Source organism: Myiozetetes cayanensis, unplaced genomic scaffold, assembly GCF_022539395.1.
Source record: "Myiozetetes cayanensis isolate MyiCay16 unplaced genomic scaffold, myiCay2020 scf6-25, whole genome shotgun sequence".
Classification (NCBI taxonomy): Eukaryota; Metazoa; Chordata; class Aves; order Passeriformes; family Tyrannidae; genus Myiozetetes; species Myiozetetes cayanensis.
The window spans coordinates 54,683,824-54,703,841 of NW_026087853.1; the positions used below are offsets into that span (position 1 = coordinate 54,683,824).

Sequence of the window (20,018 nt, forward strand, 5' to 3'; positions counted from 1 at the left end):
GAGAGTGAGATTGGAGAGGAGGACACAGGCACTCCAAACCCTGTCTGTGCTTGGTATATTAGGCAGCCAGTGCTCTTGGCTGTGAGCCCAGACGAGGCTTTTGTAATCAAAACATGATCTTGTATGCTGTGCAACCAGTGCTGAGAAAGGCCGTCTGATGGCTCTCCTCTTTTAGCTCTGCTCTGGAATCCGCCGGGCTGCGCCGATGTCCAACATGCACCGAGCTGTGAGTGCCGCCTGCGCGGGGCCTGGGAGGGGCGCGGGGCCGGGGTCCCTCACCCGAGGGGCCACGCAAGGACTCGCACACCCTGCAGGGTGGCCTTGCGGTGACTGTCGCTTTCTTGTTGCCTTGCCTCGCCTGGCTGCCAGCAGGCAGGGGAGCAAACAGCCGTGCTGCACCACGGGGAGGGTGCTGGGGGCGCATTTTGAGTGCTGGGCTTTTCGTCCCTCGCCAGGGCAGGGTGCGGTGGCTGGCTCAGGACAGTGCGCTGCCTGGGAGGCAAACAGAAATGCAGGCAGTGCTGGATGGTGTCTATCCCAGTGAGGGTTTCAGCGGCAGCTGTCAAGGAAGAGGATATTTCTTAAAAAGAGCGGATGCATTTGCTTACGCAGGAGAGCGTTAGTAAGGGCCCTGCTCCTCTCTCCTTTCCCTCCCCCCCGCCCCCTGCCTTACTTGCTCTCCCAACCCTGCTGCGTCCAAGGTCTCACTGCAGAGGCAGGCGATCGTGGAAGTGTGGGGGAAAGCACTGCACACACAGCCATTGTGGAGTGGGGAGTCCCTCCAGCCCCTGAGGAGCTGCGTAGCCAGTGTGTGCCACTGGGGAGAGGGGCTGGGACACAACGGGGTGTCGTCATTCCATTGAAGCATGAAGCCGAGAGCTTTCCATTTGCTCCTTTTGTGACATTTTTATTTGCAGTAGAATGAGGCCTCTGGTTCTGCGGCTCTGCCCTGCTGTTGGGGAGGCTTCGGGTTCAGCCGCTTGCTGATTCAAAGCCATCGCACGTTTGTGCTGCCAAAGCCATTTATAACTCAGCCGCGGTGACATACGGGCACCTTGGCTCCCCGGAAGAGCTTTACACCGGGGAGGGCACAGTGGGGCCACTTTCCATCCTGAGCATCAGCCGGAGCACGGGCTGGGCCGGCGGGTTTGTTCCAGAAGCGGAGCAGAGGGCACAGCCCCTGCTCGCAGCCGGCCTGGGGCGGCCGCAGACGAGCAAATGCTGACTGGGCTGAAGAGTACAATGGGAGAGCCCCTGTAGCTCGGTGCTTCAGCCACGGGGCCACCGCCTGGCCATGGCACCAGCATTTGCTGAGCAGGTTGTGCAGAGAGAAACACCTTCATGGTCTCCTTAATAAAGGCCAGCAGAAGTGCTGAACACCAGCAAAACTTTCCTTCCAGTGACTTGTTTCCAGCTGGAAGTGAAAAGATCCCCCCTCCCCCTGAGACCAGCCCTGTTGCAGCATAGACAAAATGCTGACAAATGGGCCAAGGGAGAACAGCCTGACAGGTGTTTTCCATCTTTTACTTTGGAAAGAGAAGAGCACACATACAGTCTGTGCAGGAATTTTTAAATTCTTCCCAAGCTGGTAGCTCTGCCAGTCCTCCTTCAAAGGAATTTGAAGATGAAAGGGGTGTGTTAGAGGGCAGGCACCACTTTGATCCCACCCTCAGCAGCCAACACCCCAGCACTCAGCAAACAGCAAACCTGCCAATTTAGTGCTCCCAGAACAGCTTCTGTCCAGGTAAACACTGAATTCAGCTCTAATCAGCCTTGCAAAATGCCCATGGAAGTGTATCCACCCACACAGGTAATCTGCTCACCCGATGATGAAGGGCAATGGAAAAGCCAGTCTTTCTCCCACAGATCTTGACAAAACTCCATTGTCCAGCAGGAGAATGTCTGGAGGTGGTTTAAATGTCCCTGTTGTCCCACCTGGACAGAGATGTCCTGCAGAGATCCTCAGCAGGATTAATTTTCATTAGACACTGTTGTCACTAGAATTGTAAAAACTCCTGATTGTGATCCCCTGCGGTAACCAAGGGGCTCTGAATGTCTAGGGAGGACATCTGAACCTGTGCCTGAGAACACCCAAAGAGGAGGATCATTTACTGCATGCAGCTAAGCAGGGTGTTAACTCTGCAGCCTACTGACAACCATCAGAGTGGGACAGCAGCTTTTTACCCAAACTGCCTCACTGCTAAACAAAAAAGATCAGTTCTGTCAGGAAAAAGTCAGGGAGAAGTGGTGGGAGAAGGGAGAAGTTTCCATCCTGTCCAGACAGAAGGAGCAGGTTTCATCCTGTTGCTGTGATGACTGAGGAGAGCTCTGCTCCTATTTCCAGGATGCTGCTGTGGATGATGTTGTGTTAAGGAAGAAAGAGCAGAAAGATGTTGAACTCGATAAGAAAATCTTGGCCTTGCGGAAGAAGAATGAAGCGCTGATCCGAAGGTACCAGGTGAGTCTGCAGGTCCCTCCCTTGCCCAGCTCTAACTCAGGGTCCTCAGCTCGCAGTGTAAAGAAGATTGTCAGCACCATCAGTGTGACTTTGTTATACAGATACCATGTTTATATTGCAAAGCTCTCAGAGCAGGTGGGCACAGCTCTGCCTTTGGCTGCAGTGCTGAGTTGCTTTGGAGAACAGACACTGATGCCTCAGTCCTGCAGCATCTCCTCTCCCCCTGCCACCTTCCTCTGTCTGTGTCCCACAGTTGGGACACAAGTTGGGCCACTCCCTCTTAGAGGGGAAGGTGAATCTGTGTAGCAGAACTCCTAAACAGGAAAACAGACAACATCCGTAGCCATTCAGGGACAGGCCGGTGGTAAGATGAGATCTGTGTTTCAGGAAATAGAAGAGGACAAAAAGCGAGCAGAGCAGGAGGGAATGGCTGTTACCTCCAGGAGGCCCAAGCAGGATGGACTCACTATTACCATCACCAAAGCTCACAACGTAAGTGCTGCCTCTCCTTCACCACGGACCAGTTCTCACTCCAGTCCTGCCACAGCAAAGGGACATTGCAGAGAGAGACACTCCACAGCAAAGCCCTTTGAGGCACAGGACACAGCTCCTAAGTCCTGAGAATGGTGGGGAAACTCTGCAGGGGTGTGTGCTCAGAGTGATTTTAGGTGCTGCACATACATTTCCAGCTGTGCCCAGGCACTTGCACCCACTCAGGCAAAGTTACCAGGCAGGTGGATGGATGTGTGAACAGGCACACAGCCCTGGACAGGTCCCAGGTGTTCAGAATCATTGCAAATACGTAGGCAGAGCGTATCAGCGGTGTGTGTGTCTCTGGAGGCATCAGGAATGCCACAGGCTGGGGAAACTCATGGTCTCCTTAGGCTTTGGGAGTGAGTAAAGCAGGTGGCCCTGGGCCAAAGGCTGCGAGTTCCAGGCTCCCGTCCTAACTGAGCCAAATCTGTGTCTGACAAGCCCTGTCCACCCGGCCTGGCAGTGTGGGGCCTGAGAAGCCACTGGCCAGTTCTGCCTTCACCCCTGGGTCAGCTCCTCTGCCAGGGCTCACATGGAGCCCACTGAGTCTGCCCAGCCTCCTTCCAGCACTCCTGGGTTCTTGGATCCGGACCAGTGCTCCCTTCCCACCTCGACCTGGCCCTCGCCTCTCCTGGGGCGCTGCTGCTGCACACATTTTTCTCTCATACAGGACCTGAAAGATGCAATTACCCAGACTGAACACTATGGACAAGATAGCCCAGCCCTCCCGATGGTGAGCACCACCCTCAGCCATCCTCTTGGCTTCCAAGGCCACCTCCAGCAGGACTTAGGCTTTCCCGAGCTAACTCAGAGTGCTGCACAAAGAGCTGAGGATGACATTTGTTTCCCATAACTCTGGCATTTTAGTCTGAAATGTCAGATTTGTAAGTGCAAAGGACTTTTCAGCCCCGCTGTAATTGTGGGTTTTGCTGCTGAGCAGACAAGGAGCCCCTTGTTCCCCGGGAATGTCACGGCACCCTGCCGGGCACGGAGAGCTTCCCTGGGGCAAGGTCTGCCTGTTCCACAGCCACCTCCCCGCTTGTGTGCAGGTGTGTTTGGGGAAGGGAGTCACATCCCTGAGCCAAGGGCCTGGATTTGCTAACGGAAGTGTTCGTTTTCCAGGACAAAAGGGTGGTGAGTGAGAAATGGGCAAGCCCCTGTTCTGCGAGCCCTGGATTCGGCATTGGCAGTGAGGAGGAGGAGGAGGAGGAGGAAGCAGATCATATGTTCACATTCAGGATGGGGAAGAGGATGCAGCTGGCTGTTACCATGGACAACAAAGCAAAGGTGAGCAGGGAAGAGGATTCCACTTACACTGTGGCCTCTTGACTTACAAAGGGGCTTCTGTTCTTCCTCTCACTTGATCTTTGTGCCCAGCATGTCACATCCAAAGGGAATAGTTCTCTTCCTGCTCCTTTTCTCTCATTTCTCAATGAGCCTTCAGCACAGCCTCAGTTTTCATTTCTGGTTGCCACACGCTTCCCTCCCCATTTCTGATTCCCAGGGATCAGCTCCTGGTCCTTGCTAAGCCCCCTGGCAGCTCCCCACACCCACCCACGGGTAGCCAGGTCCCTTTCCGAGGGATCAGTCACCCCGTTGCCCTTCCGGGCCACTCTGGTGTTAAACTGTGTTGCTGTGAGTGGAAAGGGGTTGGAAATGAGCTCGGACAGATTTAGCTGCACTATTGTCCAGCCATTCCCAGGGAGGCAGTGATGCTTGGTGGTAAAAGTAGCATCATTTCTCCCTGATACTGCATTCCAGAACATCCTGAATGTAGAAGGAAAAACAGAGTGACATGAGTGTCGCTTTCAGCTGCCAATGAGATGGGCAGGAAGTGTGACCCAGTATTTGCAGACTTAATTAAAAATTGTGTGAAAAGGCAAAAGTAATTGAAAACGCTACTTCATTTTTTAAATCCTGAAAGATTTCCTCCTGGGCACCACCCCATTCCTTGTGGAGCCTGTGCATCCAGATATAACGATTCTTGTCTCTGTCACAGCAGCACTGGGAGAAGGAAAGGGTGGCAGCAAGTGGTGCTCCCGTGGGTCCCCTTGTAGGCACAGCGACGTGTGGGTTTGTGGCACTGAGGTCCAACCCAAAGCCATTCCCGGGGATAAGGAAGAGAAGCCCCACCCTTCCTGCTGCCTGGGACATTGGGGCAGGAGTGCTGCAAATCTTGGCTGTCAGCAAAAGGCAGGAACTGTTTCTCCCTGTGAGGCAGCTTGGAAATGTTTTCCTGATTTTGTGCCTCGAATGCCTGTTCATTTGTTTCCCAGTGACCTAGTTACCCTTTCTTTCCAGGGAGAAATAGGCCACAGTCACTGTGCCATTAGAAAGTCATTTTATGTTACCTTGAAGGAACTGAACCATTTGGGAACAAATGCACCTTTCCAAATAATTTTTCAGGAGAAAGGGACAGAGGCCTCTCATTCCCTTTGTTCCAGACAGAGTACCGGGAGCGTGAACATCCCGTTCAAATGAAATCTCATTCCAGCACAGCCAAACCCCCTCCTGATGTGAGGGGGGAAATTCTGGTTTGTCTCAGAATAGAGGGTTCCTGAAAGCTCCAGCTGTGACTTTAGAGTGGAGACCAGGCAGTCACCTCCTGTGCTGCAGCATCGCAGCCGCCTGTCACGCCGTGACACCTTCTTGTCTGCCTGTGGCAGATGCCAAACTAGTTGTGCTCCATCCTGAGATGATCAGCTTTTTCTGTCTCAGGAACACACCTTGCCATCTCTAGGGGTGGCTTACAGATGTCAGAGCAGGAGCCTGCCTTGACCCCGACATAGAGATCAGCACGGGCGGTGCTAAAATGGCACAGAACACATCGGCAACACGTCCTTGCTTTGAACCCAACATGTGGCTTCACTTACTGCAAGAAAAGCAGAAATGGCAAAGGTCGTCCTGAGAGCAGCAAAACTTGTTAGGAGCTGCAGCTGGGACCCAAAAGTAGAGCTGTGCATCCTCAGGGGATGTGTAACAAGGTTCCCACCGTGTCCACATAGCTGGGACAGGCAGGACCATCGGCAGCTTAGGGACTACTCCTCCTTTCCCTTGCATCCTCTGCTGAGCCAGCAAAATCACGCAGATGTGAAAGATGAATAAACCAGAGGCTGAGGCTCTGCTGCTGGAAATCCTGCAGTGTCTCCTCAAACATTTATCATGTGTTAGGAGGCTTGATGACTGGGAAACCATAAAAATGGTTGTGCTGACGGAGGCTATGCACAGCAAGGCTCCCTCCACGCCAACATCTGCACTCCTGGCAGAGCTGAGGGGAGATGAGGGCTAATGTGAGCCTTCCTGGCTCATATGTCATGGCAGAGAACTTGACTGCAAGTCTTCCCTGCAAATCAGAGTTCAGGGTGTGCTGTTTGTTTTTGAAACCAAGTTTGTAGCAACAAAGAGTTCCCAAGTTTCACTGAAGTTTCCTTGGAGATTTTGAGCTCCTTTGAAATCAAGATTCCAGTATGCGTGGAATCCCAAGGAGGAAAACAGGAAAATACACCATCCTTTACAGAGGGAAGCTGTTGAGGTTCCTTCATCCCTGGTAAAGTTGAGCAGACTTCATGCAGATGAAGAGAAAAGAAAAAGATCAGAGATAATGATGGAGATGACATAGTATGTCTCTCATTTCCTTGTAAGGCAAAAATAAAAAGGCACATGATGGACCTGAAAGATGATACTTTTAAATAAGAAGAAGTACAAATGATGTGCTCATGTTGTGGAAGTGATGGCTGAGGGCACTGGCAGGGGCTCAGCCAGCAACAAAAATCATTAACAAAATAGGAACCATATGGAAATCCATGCGGGGAAGTCATGACGTTGGTACGGACAGCTGGAAATAATATCTGAGAGGGGGAACTGCCCCTGCTCAAGGAGTTTATGTATCAGTTTCCTAAACTGTTCCACTGCTGAATAAATCATTCCAGAAATATGAACACACAATGACTGTGAAATGATAAATTACCGAGTGTTAATACACTTGAGGGGAGTAACTGCTTTGTGGGCAAGGTTGGAGAGAACCCCACTGTTCCCCTCCCTCTTGGCTTCTGCTCTGAGGTAGCCTCACATTTTATTGTCTGTGGGGTGGGGACAACTTCACATTTGTTTCACAGACACAAATGCCAGCTGAAAATAAAACCACCCAGCAGCATCCATGCTGCAAGGTAAATCCCACCCTGCCTGTGCTGTGCCCAGCTAAACACACCCAGATCCCTTCAAGTGGGGTGGCAGCTCTGTAAGCCAAGGGGACTGACTGCCCAGCTCCTTTTCTGTTCTACCAGCCTGGGATGGCCACTGTCCCTGGCAGGCCGTTGGAGGTGTCCCTAACCCATCCTGTCCCCTCCAGGGCAAGCGGATTGTCAGCGAGAAACGTGCCGAGAGCTTCCCCGGCCAGGGCCGGGTGCCGGAGCTGGGCGAGGACGACACGGACCACTTGGTGGCTTTCCGGCGGGGCAGGAGGATGCAGATTGCCATCACCATGGATAACAAGGAAAAGGTACGTGGCTGGAACCTAGCTATGGCATCCACTTGTGCTGCTGGCATGAGGAGGGCCCAGCCACAGGGGGCTGGGAGAGACTATATGTTAATAGTGTGGAGACACTGGATCCATAAAGAGATGCTGTTTTGGGGGGATTGATGAAATCACTACCAGATATGGGGCATGAATCTCACCTCCTCTCTCTTGCTAGCTTCTTTTTGGGGCCACGCAGCAGACTGGGACAGGAGCAGTGTCCTCCTGACTCACTGCTTGACTTAAACCTTAACAGGGCTGGGCAATATCTGCTTCTGAACCCAAGTGCTGCTGTGTCTGGCCATCACCTGCTGAGTGATGTTTGAAACATATCTTTGAAACGTGTTTCAAATACTTCCTTGCAAATACCTTCCTCCTTACACACACGGAGGCATGTGCTATTCTCCTCTTGGAGAGTTTCACAGATAAGAAAGAATGCCTGCAGCAAACAGGGTCAGCAAAGACTGTGTAGGAAAACAACACCCAGAGTGGCTGCCATACACACCCTGGAATGCTGGAGACGTCTGCAGCCCCCTCTCTGGGACAGTGCCAGCCATCTGCTGCTGCTGCCCACACTCATTCAGCTTCTCCCCCTGCTTCGGGCTTACCTGGGCTCTGAGTGCTCCTTCCTTGTGGCTGCTGAGCAGATTTTTGGATGCCATAAACCTCGTGTGAGCTGCCTGATTGAGCCACTGGTAACCCCAGAGGTCCACAGGACAGGCATTACCATTTCAGTCTAGGAATCACCAACACACCTGGACATGATGGGAGGGACTTGGGCATGCCTGTGCTGTCCCTGTCCTTGAGGCTGTCCAGTGTGCTTCTGTGATGTGCAGGACAAGTGTTCCACTTCTGCTCTTGCTGGGCCTGTTACAGTGGCCTTGTCTCTGGGGTCATCAAGGTTGGGGCTGTGCTGGAGAGAGCAGCAGGAGCAGTGCCTGGATTTTGGCTTCAGATCCTGTGCCTTCCTTTAAGTGTATGGACAGCCCTGGAAAAGATTTCATTGTGGAGCATGAAATTTGAGGCTGAGTGTCCACGTTCATGGGTTTGCCTGGCTCATCTTGGCCCCAAAGCACCTGATATTCAGGATGTGCATGAGGGCAGCGGTTGGTGGGTGGCAGAGGGTGGGACTGCAGCTCAGGCACTCTTCTGGCAGCAGTGGGCTGTGAGGGAAGCTGTGAGGTGCCAAGGGGGAGCTGGTGCTGATATCCTCAGGGAAATGGGTTATGCAGAGCTGTTTGGGGCCTCCATTGCCTTGGCTGACCAAGAGAAGGATTGTCAGGAGCACAGGAAAGCCACAGAGGCTTTGTGTAACTCTGGTTATCCAACACTTCCAAGGAGCACAGCACACTCTGTGCTGGCACAGACAGAATGTCCCCTGCTTCTGCCACTGAGCTTTAGTCATAGCCACTCCGGCCTGTGGGAAGCTCCTGCTTCCTGGAAAGCAGTGTGCTTCCAGGGAACGTGCTGTCCCAGGCTGACAGGAGGCAGAGAGCAGGCACTGGGGCTGCCACAGAGCCCAGCTCCCACAGCTGGGAAATGGAGGGGCAGGAAGCGCCTGTTAATGAGCTTATTTAAAATGGGGTTTTGTGGGAGTATTTGTTGTTGGCCTTTGGATTCCTCTTACAATTCAGAAAGAGATATAAAAGTGTTTGAAACTCTGGTTTCCAATAGCTGTTACCAGCTGGATATGTTTCAGAGTCCAGCTGAGCTCAGGAGAATTCCTTGTTCCTGGGCTGATCAGGCCCTGCTCCATCCCTGGTTAATGAGGATATCTTCCTATTGCCATGTTAATTGTGTCACCTCAGGCAACAGCTCCAGCAGCCAGGACAAAATCCAGCTCCTTGTAATGAGACAAAAGGGTGTGGCTGTGAGGGAGTGAAATGCTGGATTTCCTGTCACCTCTGCAAGCTGCTTCCTTCTGTCCACACTTGGGCAACCTTTTCCCAGGATCAGTGACAGAAGCAGATGGGGCCTGAAGTGACAGGTCACGTTGGTGTCTCACACGTGGTGCCAGCCTGGGCTGGTGGAGTCCAGGGAGGTTTGGGCTGGCTCACCCTGTCCCTTCAGCTGATCCTAAGCTGTGTTAGGGATGAGTGTTTTAAACCAATACTTCTTCATTATCAGTGAAGTTCCTTGAAAACTGAGCGCAGGCAGGTCTGTCTCACATCTGTGCTGCAGAGGGATGTTCTCCAGGAGGGCCTGGGAGCCTGCAGAGGCAACACCACCAAATGTGCAAAGCCTGTGGGAGTGACTGTAGCCTGCAGAACTCGGTGTGTGCCACAGGGGTGGTGCCCATGGAGCGTTTGCAGCAGCAGCACTGTGTCAGGGAAAGAGGAGAAGACCAGGGAAGCCTGGAGTCATCCCTCTCCTCCAGCCTACAAATCAGGGCCCTCCTCTGCCAAGAACAGCATCATTCTCCTTGACGGGCTTCTCTTTGCCTAAATTGCACTCTTTTTCTTCGTTGTATCTAAACTGTATCCCTTCCAAACAGCCAGGAGCTGCAGGGTTAAGTGATGTGCTGTGCTGGAACATTCATCCGTTCTCTCTCTTCAGCCTTGCTCCCTGATAGCTCCATTTGCCATTCCTGTGTCACGGGAAGCAGTTCATAGATCATACCCTGGTCACTTCCCAAAGCACAAATGATTTTATCGATCCCTTTCACATCTCCCTTCAGCCATCTCATAAACCTTAAGAGACTACCCCTATTTAGACATGTCTACCAAGGACATAGTCCCATATTTCACTCTCACTGTCCCCATTTGTGCTTTGGGTTATTTTTGCCATATTCTTTCAGTACATGCAGACCAGAAGTACACATGGTATTCCAGCTGCGGGCTCTCCTGGACATACTCAGTGACACAGCAATGTTTTGGGCTTGTTCTCTATTCTTCTCCCAACAGCTTTGCATTTTCTTTGCTAAATAATCGAGCTAACATTTTCAGAGAACTGGTCACAATAGCACCAAACCATCATCCCTGACTATTAATCAGAGCTCAGCCCTTGTTACTCTGTGTGGGTACACAAGGAGGGCATTTTCTCTGTGGGAGTTATTTTGTATTCCTGATATTGAATTTCATCTGTAATTTTATGATGCAGACATTCAGTGTCAAGAGATCTTTTGCAGCTCTTTCCGGGCAAATTACATTCTTTGCCCTGGATGATTTAGTATCGTCAGCAAACTGTCATCCCTCTCTTCAGCTCCTTTTCCAGACCATTTATGAGCATGTTGAGCAGCATATATTCCAGTGGCACACTCCTGCTAATCTTCTGCCATGGAAACCGCCATTTCGTTGCCACTTTTTCTTTTCTACCTTTTAATCAGTTGTTAATCCAAAAAGAGAAACTCCATCTTCATCCCCAAACTGAGCAGCTACTGGGAGGGAGAGCCTGGCGGGGTGTCAGTGTTGCCATCTGTCTAGCTGAGTGTTAGGACCTGATCTAGGACCCCCAATTCAAGGATTAGCTTTCAGCCTCTCATTAATCCCAGCACAGTCCATCCTTTTTCACCTCAAGCCCCACCTGGTTTCCTGCTCTTCTGGGGTTCCCACAGAGGCCTAGGAGAAAGGGTCACATCCATCACTCCCCCTTCAGTAGCCTGGACAGTGGCGAGTTGCTTCCTCCTTGCATTCGTCAGATTTATCCTATTAAAGTATTTGATGGGTGTCCTCATCACTGCACATTTTCTCTATTTTTATTCATGGTGAAATTCATTAGAAAGAAAACAAGGAAGAAAAAAGAAGACTCCAATTCTTGCTATTCCTGCTGCCCATGGTGCCCCTGGCTAACCCCACACTGCCGGTGCCGGACTGTGGCACAGCTGGGGCAGGAGCTGCCAGAGGGGAAATGCAAGGGGAAAACAGCAGGTCTGGTGATCTCCCTTGCCAGGGCAGCCCCAGGGCCAGAAGGTAAAAGGCTCTTTCACTCTCTGGTGGCACAGTGGGCAGGGGGGACCAAATTATCCTGCCCCCTTGCAAAGCCCCTCGCTCTACTGATGCAGCTTCACGGCCTCCGCAGCTGCTGCTGGCCTGGAGGTGCCACCTCTGGGAGCCAGCTCTGCCTGTCTGTCCACAAAGCTGCCTCAGGGCTCTCCCTGCAGCAGGGCTGGGGACAATGCCTCCCGTTCAGCCCGAAAAAACCACTCCATGGCCTGAAACACTCTGGCAGTGTTTCAGGCTCATTAATACGCCAGAGCTGAGAGACAGCGGCCCAGGACCAGCAGAGCACAATGGTTAATTAACAGGTTACAAATCATCTTTCAAATGGGTGGTTGATAGAGCTTCAGGGCTTTTAAATTGTCCTTTTATTAACATAGTTTCCCAGGATGGTGTATCAGAAATGACTGTAATCAAGAGACACAAAAGCTGCTTTCAGGGGCTAACACAGATGTTCTGGACTCCAGCACTTGCACAGGAGAGCAACCAAACCTGTGGCAGGAGAAACACTTGCTTTTACATTGCAGGTGGGAGAGGAAAATAGGCAGAAAGGGTGGCTGAGAAGTCTTTAGCTCCCTTCAGGCAGCACGAGCAGGAGGCAGATTTTTCAAAAGACTTAGAAAAAAAAATCCTCTCATGTACTAGTTTCGAAAATCCTGCCCAGTGGGAGATCTGAGCACTGGAAAACCAGCTCTAAGCTCCTACAAAAATCTCCTCCTGCAGCAGAAATGCCAGTTGTGGTGCTGACACGTGCCTGGAGAAATGGGTACCAAAAGGTTAATTTAACTCATCTGTCAGTGCCTGTTTTTGAAATAAGAAGACAGTGAAGTAGCCCAGAGATGTGGAAGCCTGTCAAAGCTTTTTGAGAACTGGGAGCACAAAGCAGTGCTGAACGTGGCTGGATAATGGCACCAGCACTGTCACCACTACCAGGGACAGTACCTGGGAATGTGTTGGGAGGCCAGACAGACCTGTGTCCTGGGTTGGAGCAGGCTCTGCCCCACTCTGGGCCATTCTGGGCTGAGAAACTGAGAAATCCTGGCATAAACCTTGGGATAAACAACTGTAATCTTCCCTCTCCGCCTCAGGCTTTTGTGCCCTCCCCCTGCTCTGCGGGAACAGTTACACTAGGGATGATAATGTCCTTGTCATTTTTCATCATTTTGGGGGTGGAGAGGAGGAAGAAGGAGAAAAACATGTTTTGCTTCCTGGTTGTGTGTGGTGAGAGGGGAGCAGCAGCTCTGGGGCAGCAGGACAGTGGGAAATCTGCTCCGGAGCCAGAGCAAGAGTGAAGCCGACTGTTCTCTGCTCAGCTCAGACCTGCTGTCCTGGTACAAAAGAGCTACATTTTTGTATCCTCCTCTCAGTTTTCCACAGGGCCCTTTGAGAAGCAAAAATAGCTGCAGACTAAAGCCAAAGGCATGGCTTGGACTGAAGGTGCAAAGGGGTGGAGGGTTGTGTGGTGTCCCTGTGAGCCAGCGGTTTGTGGTGGGCACTGATGAGCGAGTGCTCCGAGCAGGACAGCCCGGGGATGCAGGACTCTGGGAGAGTCCTGGGATGCAGGACTCTGGGACAGCCCCGGGATGCAGGACTCTGGGACATTCTCTGGGATGCAGTCTCTGCAATGCAGGACTCTGGGATGCAGGTCTCCAGCACTGACCAGCTGTGCAGGAGCTGCCTCTTCCCCTGTATCCCGCGAGCCGCAGCACGGTCCCTCAGCTGGGTCATCCCTGTGGGTTCCCTGGGCACCTGCTGGCTCCTGGCTGCTCCAGGGCTGAAGGGAAGCCGTGCTGACTGCAGGCAGAGCTCACTGCTCCCTCCAGCTTGCTCACGGCCTGGCTCAGCGCTCTGGCTGTGCGGATACTCCGGTTTTCCGGTTCCTGTCCTAGGGGGCCCAGCCAGGCATTGTAAAGGGGCCAGATGGAATCACTCTTTGCATGAGCCTGGGGGAGATAGGTAGACTCAGATGGAACAGTGAGCACACACGGCCCTGCAGCTCCCTGCCTCAGTTTCCCCATCAGTCATAAGCTGTCTGGCATTTTGGAGGCAAATGGTGCTCCTTCTCTCCCATCTCTCCCCCCACACCAGGTTTCCCCCAGGGATGGAGGGGCTCCGGCTCTCCTGCAGTAACTGACTCCTTTGTTGCCTTTCCAAAAGGACTTCTAGTTTTACTTCCAGCTGCTTTAAGGCTAAAGGCCCCTCTGCACCTTGCTCCCAGCCAGCTCCCTAAATAAGCAAACTCTCCAGGTTTCTGCTGTTTAATCTCCCTGTAAATGCTCGGTTTGGAGTGCAGAGACTCGTTGGATCCCTCACTACAGGGTTCTTCTCGTAGGGCTGCACGAGCAGGGGACTTGGAGTCCAGAGGGAGCATTTTTATTGGCATGAGTTTTCACAGCAACGTTTTGCAATAAATCCCCTTTTGCAGCACACAGGATATGGTGAGGAGTGGCTTCTCTGAGCACCCCCAAATCTTTACTGAAAAATTCTAGGACAATATAGCTACCATTTCCTCGTTATTTCCAAGGATCTGTTTTCAAAAGCTTCGATCTGCACTGGCACTACCAGTCAGACCAGAGAAGCTGTTGTGCACCAAGGGCAGTGTCTGTGAGCAGTGGCTGTATGGCCACAGTTCCCACCTTCTTCAGACTCAGTATGTGTGGGTGATCCCCCAAAAAGCCTGTCCCCAGCTCGCTCCCTCCGTGATCCCACTGGGTATGTGGGAACAGCGGGCAGCAGGGTGAGCTGCCTTGGGAGATTGGGCAGAGCTGCAGGTGTTGAGACTGACATCCTGAGTTTCCCGCACCCAACCTCTAAAATTAAACCTGGGGCTGGCAAATGCCTGGAATAAAAGTCCTGTTTCCAGCCTGGGCTGGATCCCACCGCGCTGCCACTTTCTGGAAGGGCTGAGCTGGCAGTTTGTGCTCCACGTTCCTCTTTGTGTTTCAGTTCTGCTTGGCACTGCACAATGGTAGCTCAGCCCACACGCCCCCAGCCCTGCAGCTGTCCAGCCAGGCAGGAAGCCTTTCCCAACACAGCTCTGTGCTCTGCAGGCTGTTCTGCTGAGGGGTGACAGCGTGGATAAACCCAGTGGAAGCAGGGACGGATCCTGCTAGAAGGGCACCCATGTTTGCCAAGGACAAAAATCACTCCCAGCTTGCCTATGCTGGCTTTTAACTGCACCTTAGGTTGGCTCCCAGATCTTGTGCAGTTGAATCATAAGCTGTGTCTTTGGCCCAAATCTGAAACTTGGTCTGACTTGGAAAGAAATGGGACTATACAGGACAGCTCTCAGCCTCTTCCTTGGGAGGAGGGAGGGACCTGTGGGAACGCTTTTCTCACACACCTCTTGCTCTCTGATTTCCCTTTTTATCTACACCAGCTTGATTAAGGGCCCCAGAAACTAATCCTTCCTCTTTTTCTGACCTTTACTGAGCAGTTCTTTCATGTCCTGGTGGGCACAGGGTCATGCACTGGCTCCCCTGCCAGGAGTCCTTGCTTAATCCTTGAAATGACTCCTGTGTCTGTGCTCTTGCAGGCAGAGGAGCGGAGAACAGCAGAGAAGAGGAGATCAGACAGTGACAGAGGCCCAGAAAGTGAGCACAGCCGGAAGGTGAGTGGGGCCTGTGTCCCTTTGGGGCACTTTGTCTTGGAAGAGGAAACCAGTAGGATGTGCCTCCCCACCACAGGCCTGAAGGAAGGTGATCTATAAGGTCCCTTCTGACCCCAACCATGCTGTAATTCTGTGAAGCAGCAATGTGCTCTCATGTGGCCCCCACTGTTCATCCCACTCCTCATCCAAAGTGTAACTGAGCAGTTGACACTCCTAGAGCAAAGCAGTGCTGGAAGGGTGACAGGACCTCGTGGCTGATCGAGCCCCTCACACAGCTGCAGGCAAGGGTAACATGCCCTGTGACAGCACAGCCCTGGCTGGTTCCTCTCCCAAAACCATTTCCTCATGGACTGAGGAGCTCAGGCTGCGTTAGCTACAGCTCCTCACTTCCGCAGGAGCTGAGGAGGATGGAGGTAAATTAAAGCTGAGGCCTTCCCACTGACTGTTTAATGCAAAGCCTGGAGACATGCTGGCTCCCCTGAGCCTGCAGATGCTTTAATTAATGGAGCACAAATTGAATAACTCCACCTCAGCAGGATTCATTAGGAGGACGCAGATGGGCTCCTAGACAATAATTCCAGCTGAGCCCCCCAGAGCAGGAAAGGGGAACACGATGTCTTGTGGTCCAGCCAACCACAGCTCTGCTGACACTGAGGTGAGGGACCAGCCCTTTCTGCTCCATGGGCCCACGAGAGACCATGGCACCAGCCTCAGTCTTGCCCTCACTTTTGGCTTTATGGGTGCATCGGGATCCATCCTGGCAGGACCCACTGTGGGGCTGGAAGTGGTGGGGAGCCTCTGCAGGTGTGCCCCAGCTCCAGCATCAGTGCTTGCCCTGGCTCTGCCCTGCTGTGCTCTGCCTTTCTGTGCCCCCTCTCTCTCCCTCCCTGGGGCCGTGGGCTCAGGTGCCCCAAGTCCTGCCAGCTCAGGATGGAGGAGCACTTGGAGGCAGCCCAGCTCCAGACCCACGCAGGTGGGTCACCCAGGTAACAGGGCCTTCAGTGCCGCCCTCCCGCTGCTCTGCTTTCCTCGGGCTGAGAGGGAACTCCTCTGGGGGAGCGGCTGGCTGCAGGGACACGTGTGTGAGGGGATGAATTGCCCGCTGCTAATTAGCACTCCAGGACTGGCTCTGCACTGAGCTGTTCCCTACGCACTGTTGCTTGACAACACACCACGGCCTGCCGGCTCCTGCTTCCACCGCATCCATTAACCTGACAGCTGGGATAGCTCCCCCCACATGCTCTGTAGGCTCTGAACTGCCTTTTCATTAAGATTTCAATTTTTGAGCAGTGTCAGGAGGAGTGACAAACCAAGAGCCTGACAGCAGTGAAGGGGAAGAGCCCCTTTGCTCCAGGAATGGGCACAGGGTCAGCCTGAGCTCTGTGACTGTGGGCTCTCATGGATGCCTGGTGGTCACAGAAGGCTGGATTCCTTTTCCACCTTCTCAGTGTGAAGGATTTCATAGCCATAACTTTGATTTTAGTGTCCCAAAGTCTTCAGGTTGGGGGGACTCATTAGCCCAGTGCATGTTCTATGTGAGTTCAGCCTCTCAAACCCTACTGCAAACACTCCAAGAACTGACTATATGCCGTAAGTAAACCTTAGCAAAGTGGCTTTTCCAGGAAAAGCTGAGAACATTTGGGTTTAAAACCTTCACATGAGCAGTGAAGGCTGCTGTCTAATTTACACCCACAGTTAAAGTGGCTGCAGGTACAAAAGCAGTGAACACATCCTGTGGCCATTTGCACAAGGAATTACAGGGGTAGGCTCCAAAAGGTTGCAATCAGGGGCTGAACATCTAGAATGAAAAACTACATCTTATGGGAGCTGCTTCCCAGATCTGGAGGTTGGATAGTGCTTCAAGAAGCAAGGAAACAGTGTGGTTTGGGTTAGGGAAACAGCAGTGACACCCTTTCTCTTTAAGGTAACAGGAATGTGTCCAGATGGCAAAACCCAGGGCTTTAGGTGAAAGTTATTTTAATCGTTTGAAACACTGGAAACAAAGAAATACTTTGCCATTATCATTGTATTGTTGAATATAACCCCCAGAAGTGTCCAAAGCCAGTTGGATGGGGCAGCCTGGTCTAGTGGAAGGTGTCCTAGTGGAAGGTGTCCCTGCCTATGGCACAGGGATGGAACGAGATGAACTTTAAGGTCCCTTCCAGTCCAACCCAGTCTGGGATTCCATGAATATCCCTGGAAGGGAGTGGTTGCTTGCTGTGATTTGGCTTTGGATTTACAGTGTGGCTCCAGGCAATCCATGTAACTTCTTCCTGCCTCAGTTTTCCTCTCTGTAGAGCCAACAAGCCCAGGACTGGTGGATTTGGGGTGTGGGTGAAGCAGAGCCCTGGGTGTGCACAGCACTGCAGAGAGGGGAGCTGAGCTTGCTCCAGGTTGTTCTGAAATACTGCTGAGCATTTCTGGTGGTGACAGCACAAAGTACCCTGAACGTGGCTGTTCCAGGCAGTTTTATTAACCAGAAGCTCTTTTCCCTGCCCCAGGATGGTGGGAAGTCAGTGCAGAAGAGCCCTGGAGACCTGAGTTTCCCCATGACTGGCCGGGAACGCTCGGAGTACATGCGCTGGAAGAGGGAGAGGGAGCAGATTGACCTGGAGCGCCTGGCACGGCACAAGAACGCCAAGGGCGAGTGGCGGCGGGCGTGGGATGTGGAGAAGTCGGAGCACATGTAGGTCCTTCCCTGCACCGGGGGGGTTTGCCTGCAGAGGCCTAAAGCCAGTGGTGGGATCTGGTGCAGACACTTATTGCTCAGCACATCCCATGCTGTCATGTGCCTCTCCCTGACCAAATCCACACTGCTGCCTCTTTCTCCCCCTCACCACGTGGGATCAGATACCACTCCACAGGTTCTCTCACTGCCCTGCTTGTTTGTCCTGTTCAAGCACAGGAGAATCCAACGTCCCTAAATCCTCATACACTGAGCCTGTTCAGGCACTGCAGGTTGAGGGGTCATTCAAAGGATCATCTGCGGGATACAGGAGCAGTGCTGGGGACAGCAATGTGGGAGAGCTGGGAATGGGACTGGCACATCCCTGCCTTAATCACTGTCCCCCTGACTGTGCTGTTTCAGCTGGGTCACACCACCTAGGGAGCTTTGGAGGATGACCTGGCACCTACAGCAGGATAAGGCTATGGAAGGGTATGGAGTTAGGGAATACAAAGGTTCGCTGATAAAACAGTTTGTACGGGGCAGGTAGGTGGGACAATCCTTTGGCTGATGAACGGGACCAAACACATCAATTTTCAGACACTGAGACCCCAATAATTAGAGGTGAGCTGTCTTAAGCAGGTGCTGAGTGTTGCTGGCAAGACAGCCCTGAGCCCAACTGTTCTGTCATATATCCATTTTTGAGAGAAAAGCCATAACACAAAATAAGCAGGACTAGAAAAGAACCCAATGAGTCTGATCTGAGATGACGACTCCTAAAGCTACTTCAGACTGTGTTTGGAAGCTGTGGGAAGCTGCATTTGAGCATGGCACAGCTACACTACAGGCATCTATAGGGAGTTCATAGAACTGAACATATACATGTGGGTACTGACGTAAAGGTTTTGGAGGCTCTCCTTTGGGGTAGAATTGCCTTACAGCCTCATGTCTCCTGGCTGGTGCAGCAGCTTCAGCTCCTGCTGAGAAACCTGCCCAGGTTTGCCCGTGGGCAGGTGCAGAAGGGCTGAGGGCTCCTGCCCACACTTTGCACACTGGGGGAGGATGGCCAGGTCTGACAATGCCTATTTTTAACCTGCAGGTTTGAAGAGGACTTTGTTAAGGATGGGGAGCCAGCCTTGGATAATCCCAGCAATAAGAAAGGTTGGCAGGGGACACCTAGACTCTGTCCTGACACTAGTGAATGCTGGTCCTGCGCACCCAGTGCCGCAGCAGCCGGGGCTGTGTCAGCTGAGAAGCTCTGCTTCCCTGGGCAAATGCCTCTGAGCTGGGGCTCAGCCCTCCTTGGGCTGGGCAGGGGGCTCAGGGGATGGGATTTGAGCTGGGTGCTAGAGCTTTGGACCTTCCTAGAGCTTTGGACCTTCCCAGGGACAGCACTGGCTTCTGTAACCTGGGACGACACCATCCGGAGGCTCAGCCCTGCCTCCTTTCCCAAACACTGGTTTGAGAGGCAATCCTATTCCAGAGCACAGCATCTCTGATCCCTGGGGCTCATGCTGGCTTCTTTACTAGCATGAGTCCATCCTGACTCCTGTTGCTCAGGAGATGGACTGGCAGAACCAAGCATTCCCTTGTGACACCCTATTTGAACATCAGCCTTTCTGCTGCCTGTCCATTGCAGACCCTCCCTCACTTCGGTGCATCCTTTGCTGTGTCCCTGCAGGGGGAAGAAATGCAAGGAAATTTCAGCACAGGTCCTTTCCTGCCGATGGCAGAGGTGAGTAAGGAACAGGATTCTGTTGTGCCACCCCACTAAATGCCAGCACCTCTGATACTCCTCATGGAGAGTTCTCTCCAGGCACTCACAGATTTGGCTTTTGGGGACATACCACGTGGCTGCTCTCATATCTGTGTGCAGGGGAGAACAAGACTTCCAAGAACAGCATAAGGGACACTGTATCCAAGGAATCAGATTTAGAGTTAGAATTGGAATTTGGAATAATAAAAAAAAAAACAAACACAGAAGAAACACCCTAAATTCTCAATTTGTATTTAAAAACCAGATGTGCAGTATGCACACAGCTTCAGAGGCTTTCCAGGGATCCAAGGATGCTAACATCTCCCGGGGTCTGGAGGACCAGAGGCAGCAGGCTGGTGCCGCTTGCTTTTACCTGGCATTTCCGACGTGTTTTGCAGGTGGAGGACACCACGGGGTGAATGTGAGCGACCCTGGCCCAAAGGCAGTGCCCGCCGTGAGCAGCCGTGCCAAGGGGAAGGACAGACTGACGGGCAGAGCCAGAAGGTGAGGAGCTGGCAGCAGTGTCGGGCAGGGCATGTGTGTGTTA

General features: G+C 52.5%; 1 protein-coding gene across 3 annotated transcripts in view; it reads left to right on the top strand.

Moving 5' to 3' along the window:
* CCDC9B (coiled-coil domain containing 9B) overlaps positions 1 to 20,018 on the top strand; it is a 33,379-nt gene continuing 13,361 nt past the window's right edge. For 2 of the 3 annotated variants that reach the window (XR_007631453.1, XM_050335560.1), the window contains exons 1-11: positions 1 to 226; positions 2,345 to 2,458; positions 2,846 to 2,950; positions 3,663 to 3,725; positions 4,115 to 4,279; positions 7,341 to 7,490; positions 14,976 to 15,050; positions 17,552 to 17,736; positions 18,815 to 18,876; positions 19,397 to 19,450; positions 19,870 to 19,975. Coding sequence is in view for 2 of the 3 variants with exons in the window: in XM_050335560.1 (XP_050191517.1) it covers positions 206 to 226; positions 2,345 to 2,458; positions 2,846 to 2,950; positions 3,663 to 3,725; positions 4,115 to 4,279; positions 7,341 to 7,490; positions 14,976 to 15,050; positions 17,552 to 17,736; positions 18,815 to 18,876; positions 19,397 to 19,450; positions 19,870 to 19,975 (1,100 nt within the window). In the remaining variant the exon portion in view is untranslated. The remainder of the gene's footprint in view (positions 227 to 2,344; positions 2,459 to 2,845; positions 2,951 to 3,662; positions 3,726 to 4,114; positions 4,280 to 7,340; positions 7,491 to 14,975; positions 15,051 to 17,551; positions 17,737 to 18,814; positions 18,877 to 19,396; positions 19,451 to 19,869; positions 19,976 to 20,018) is intronic. The other variant, XM_050335562.1, reaches the window with a different exon arrangement.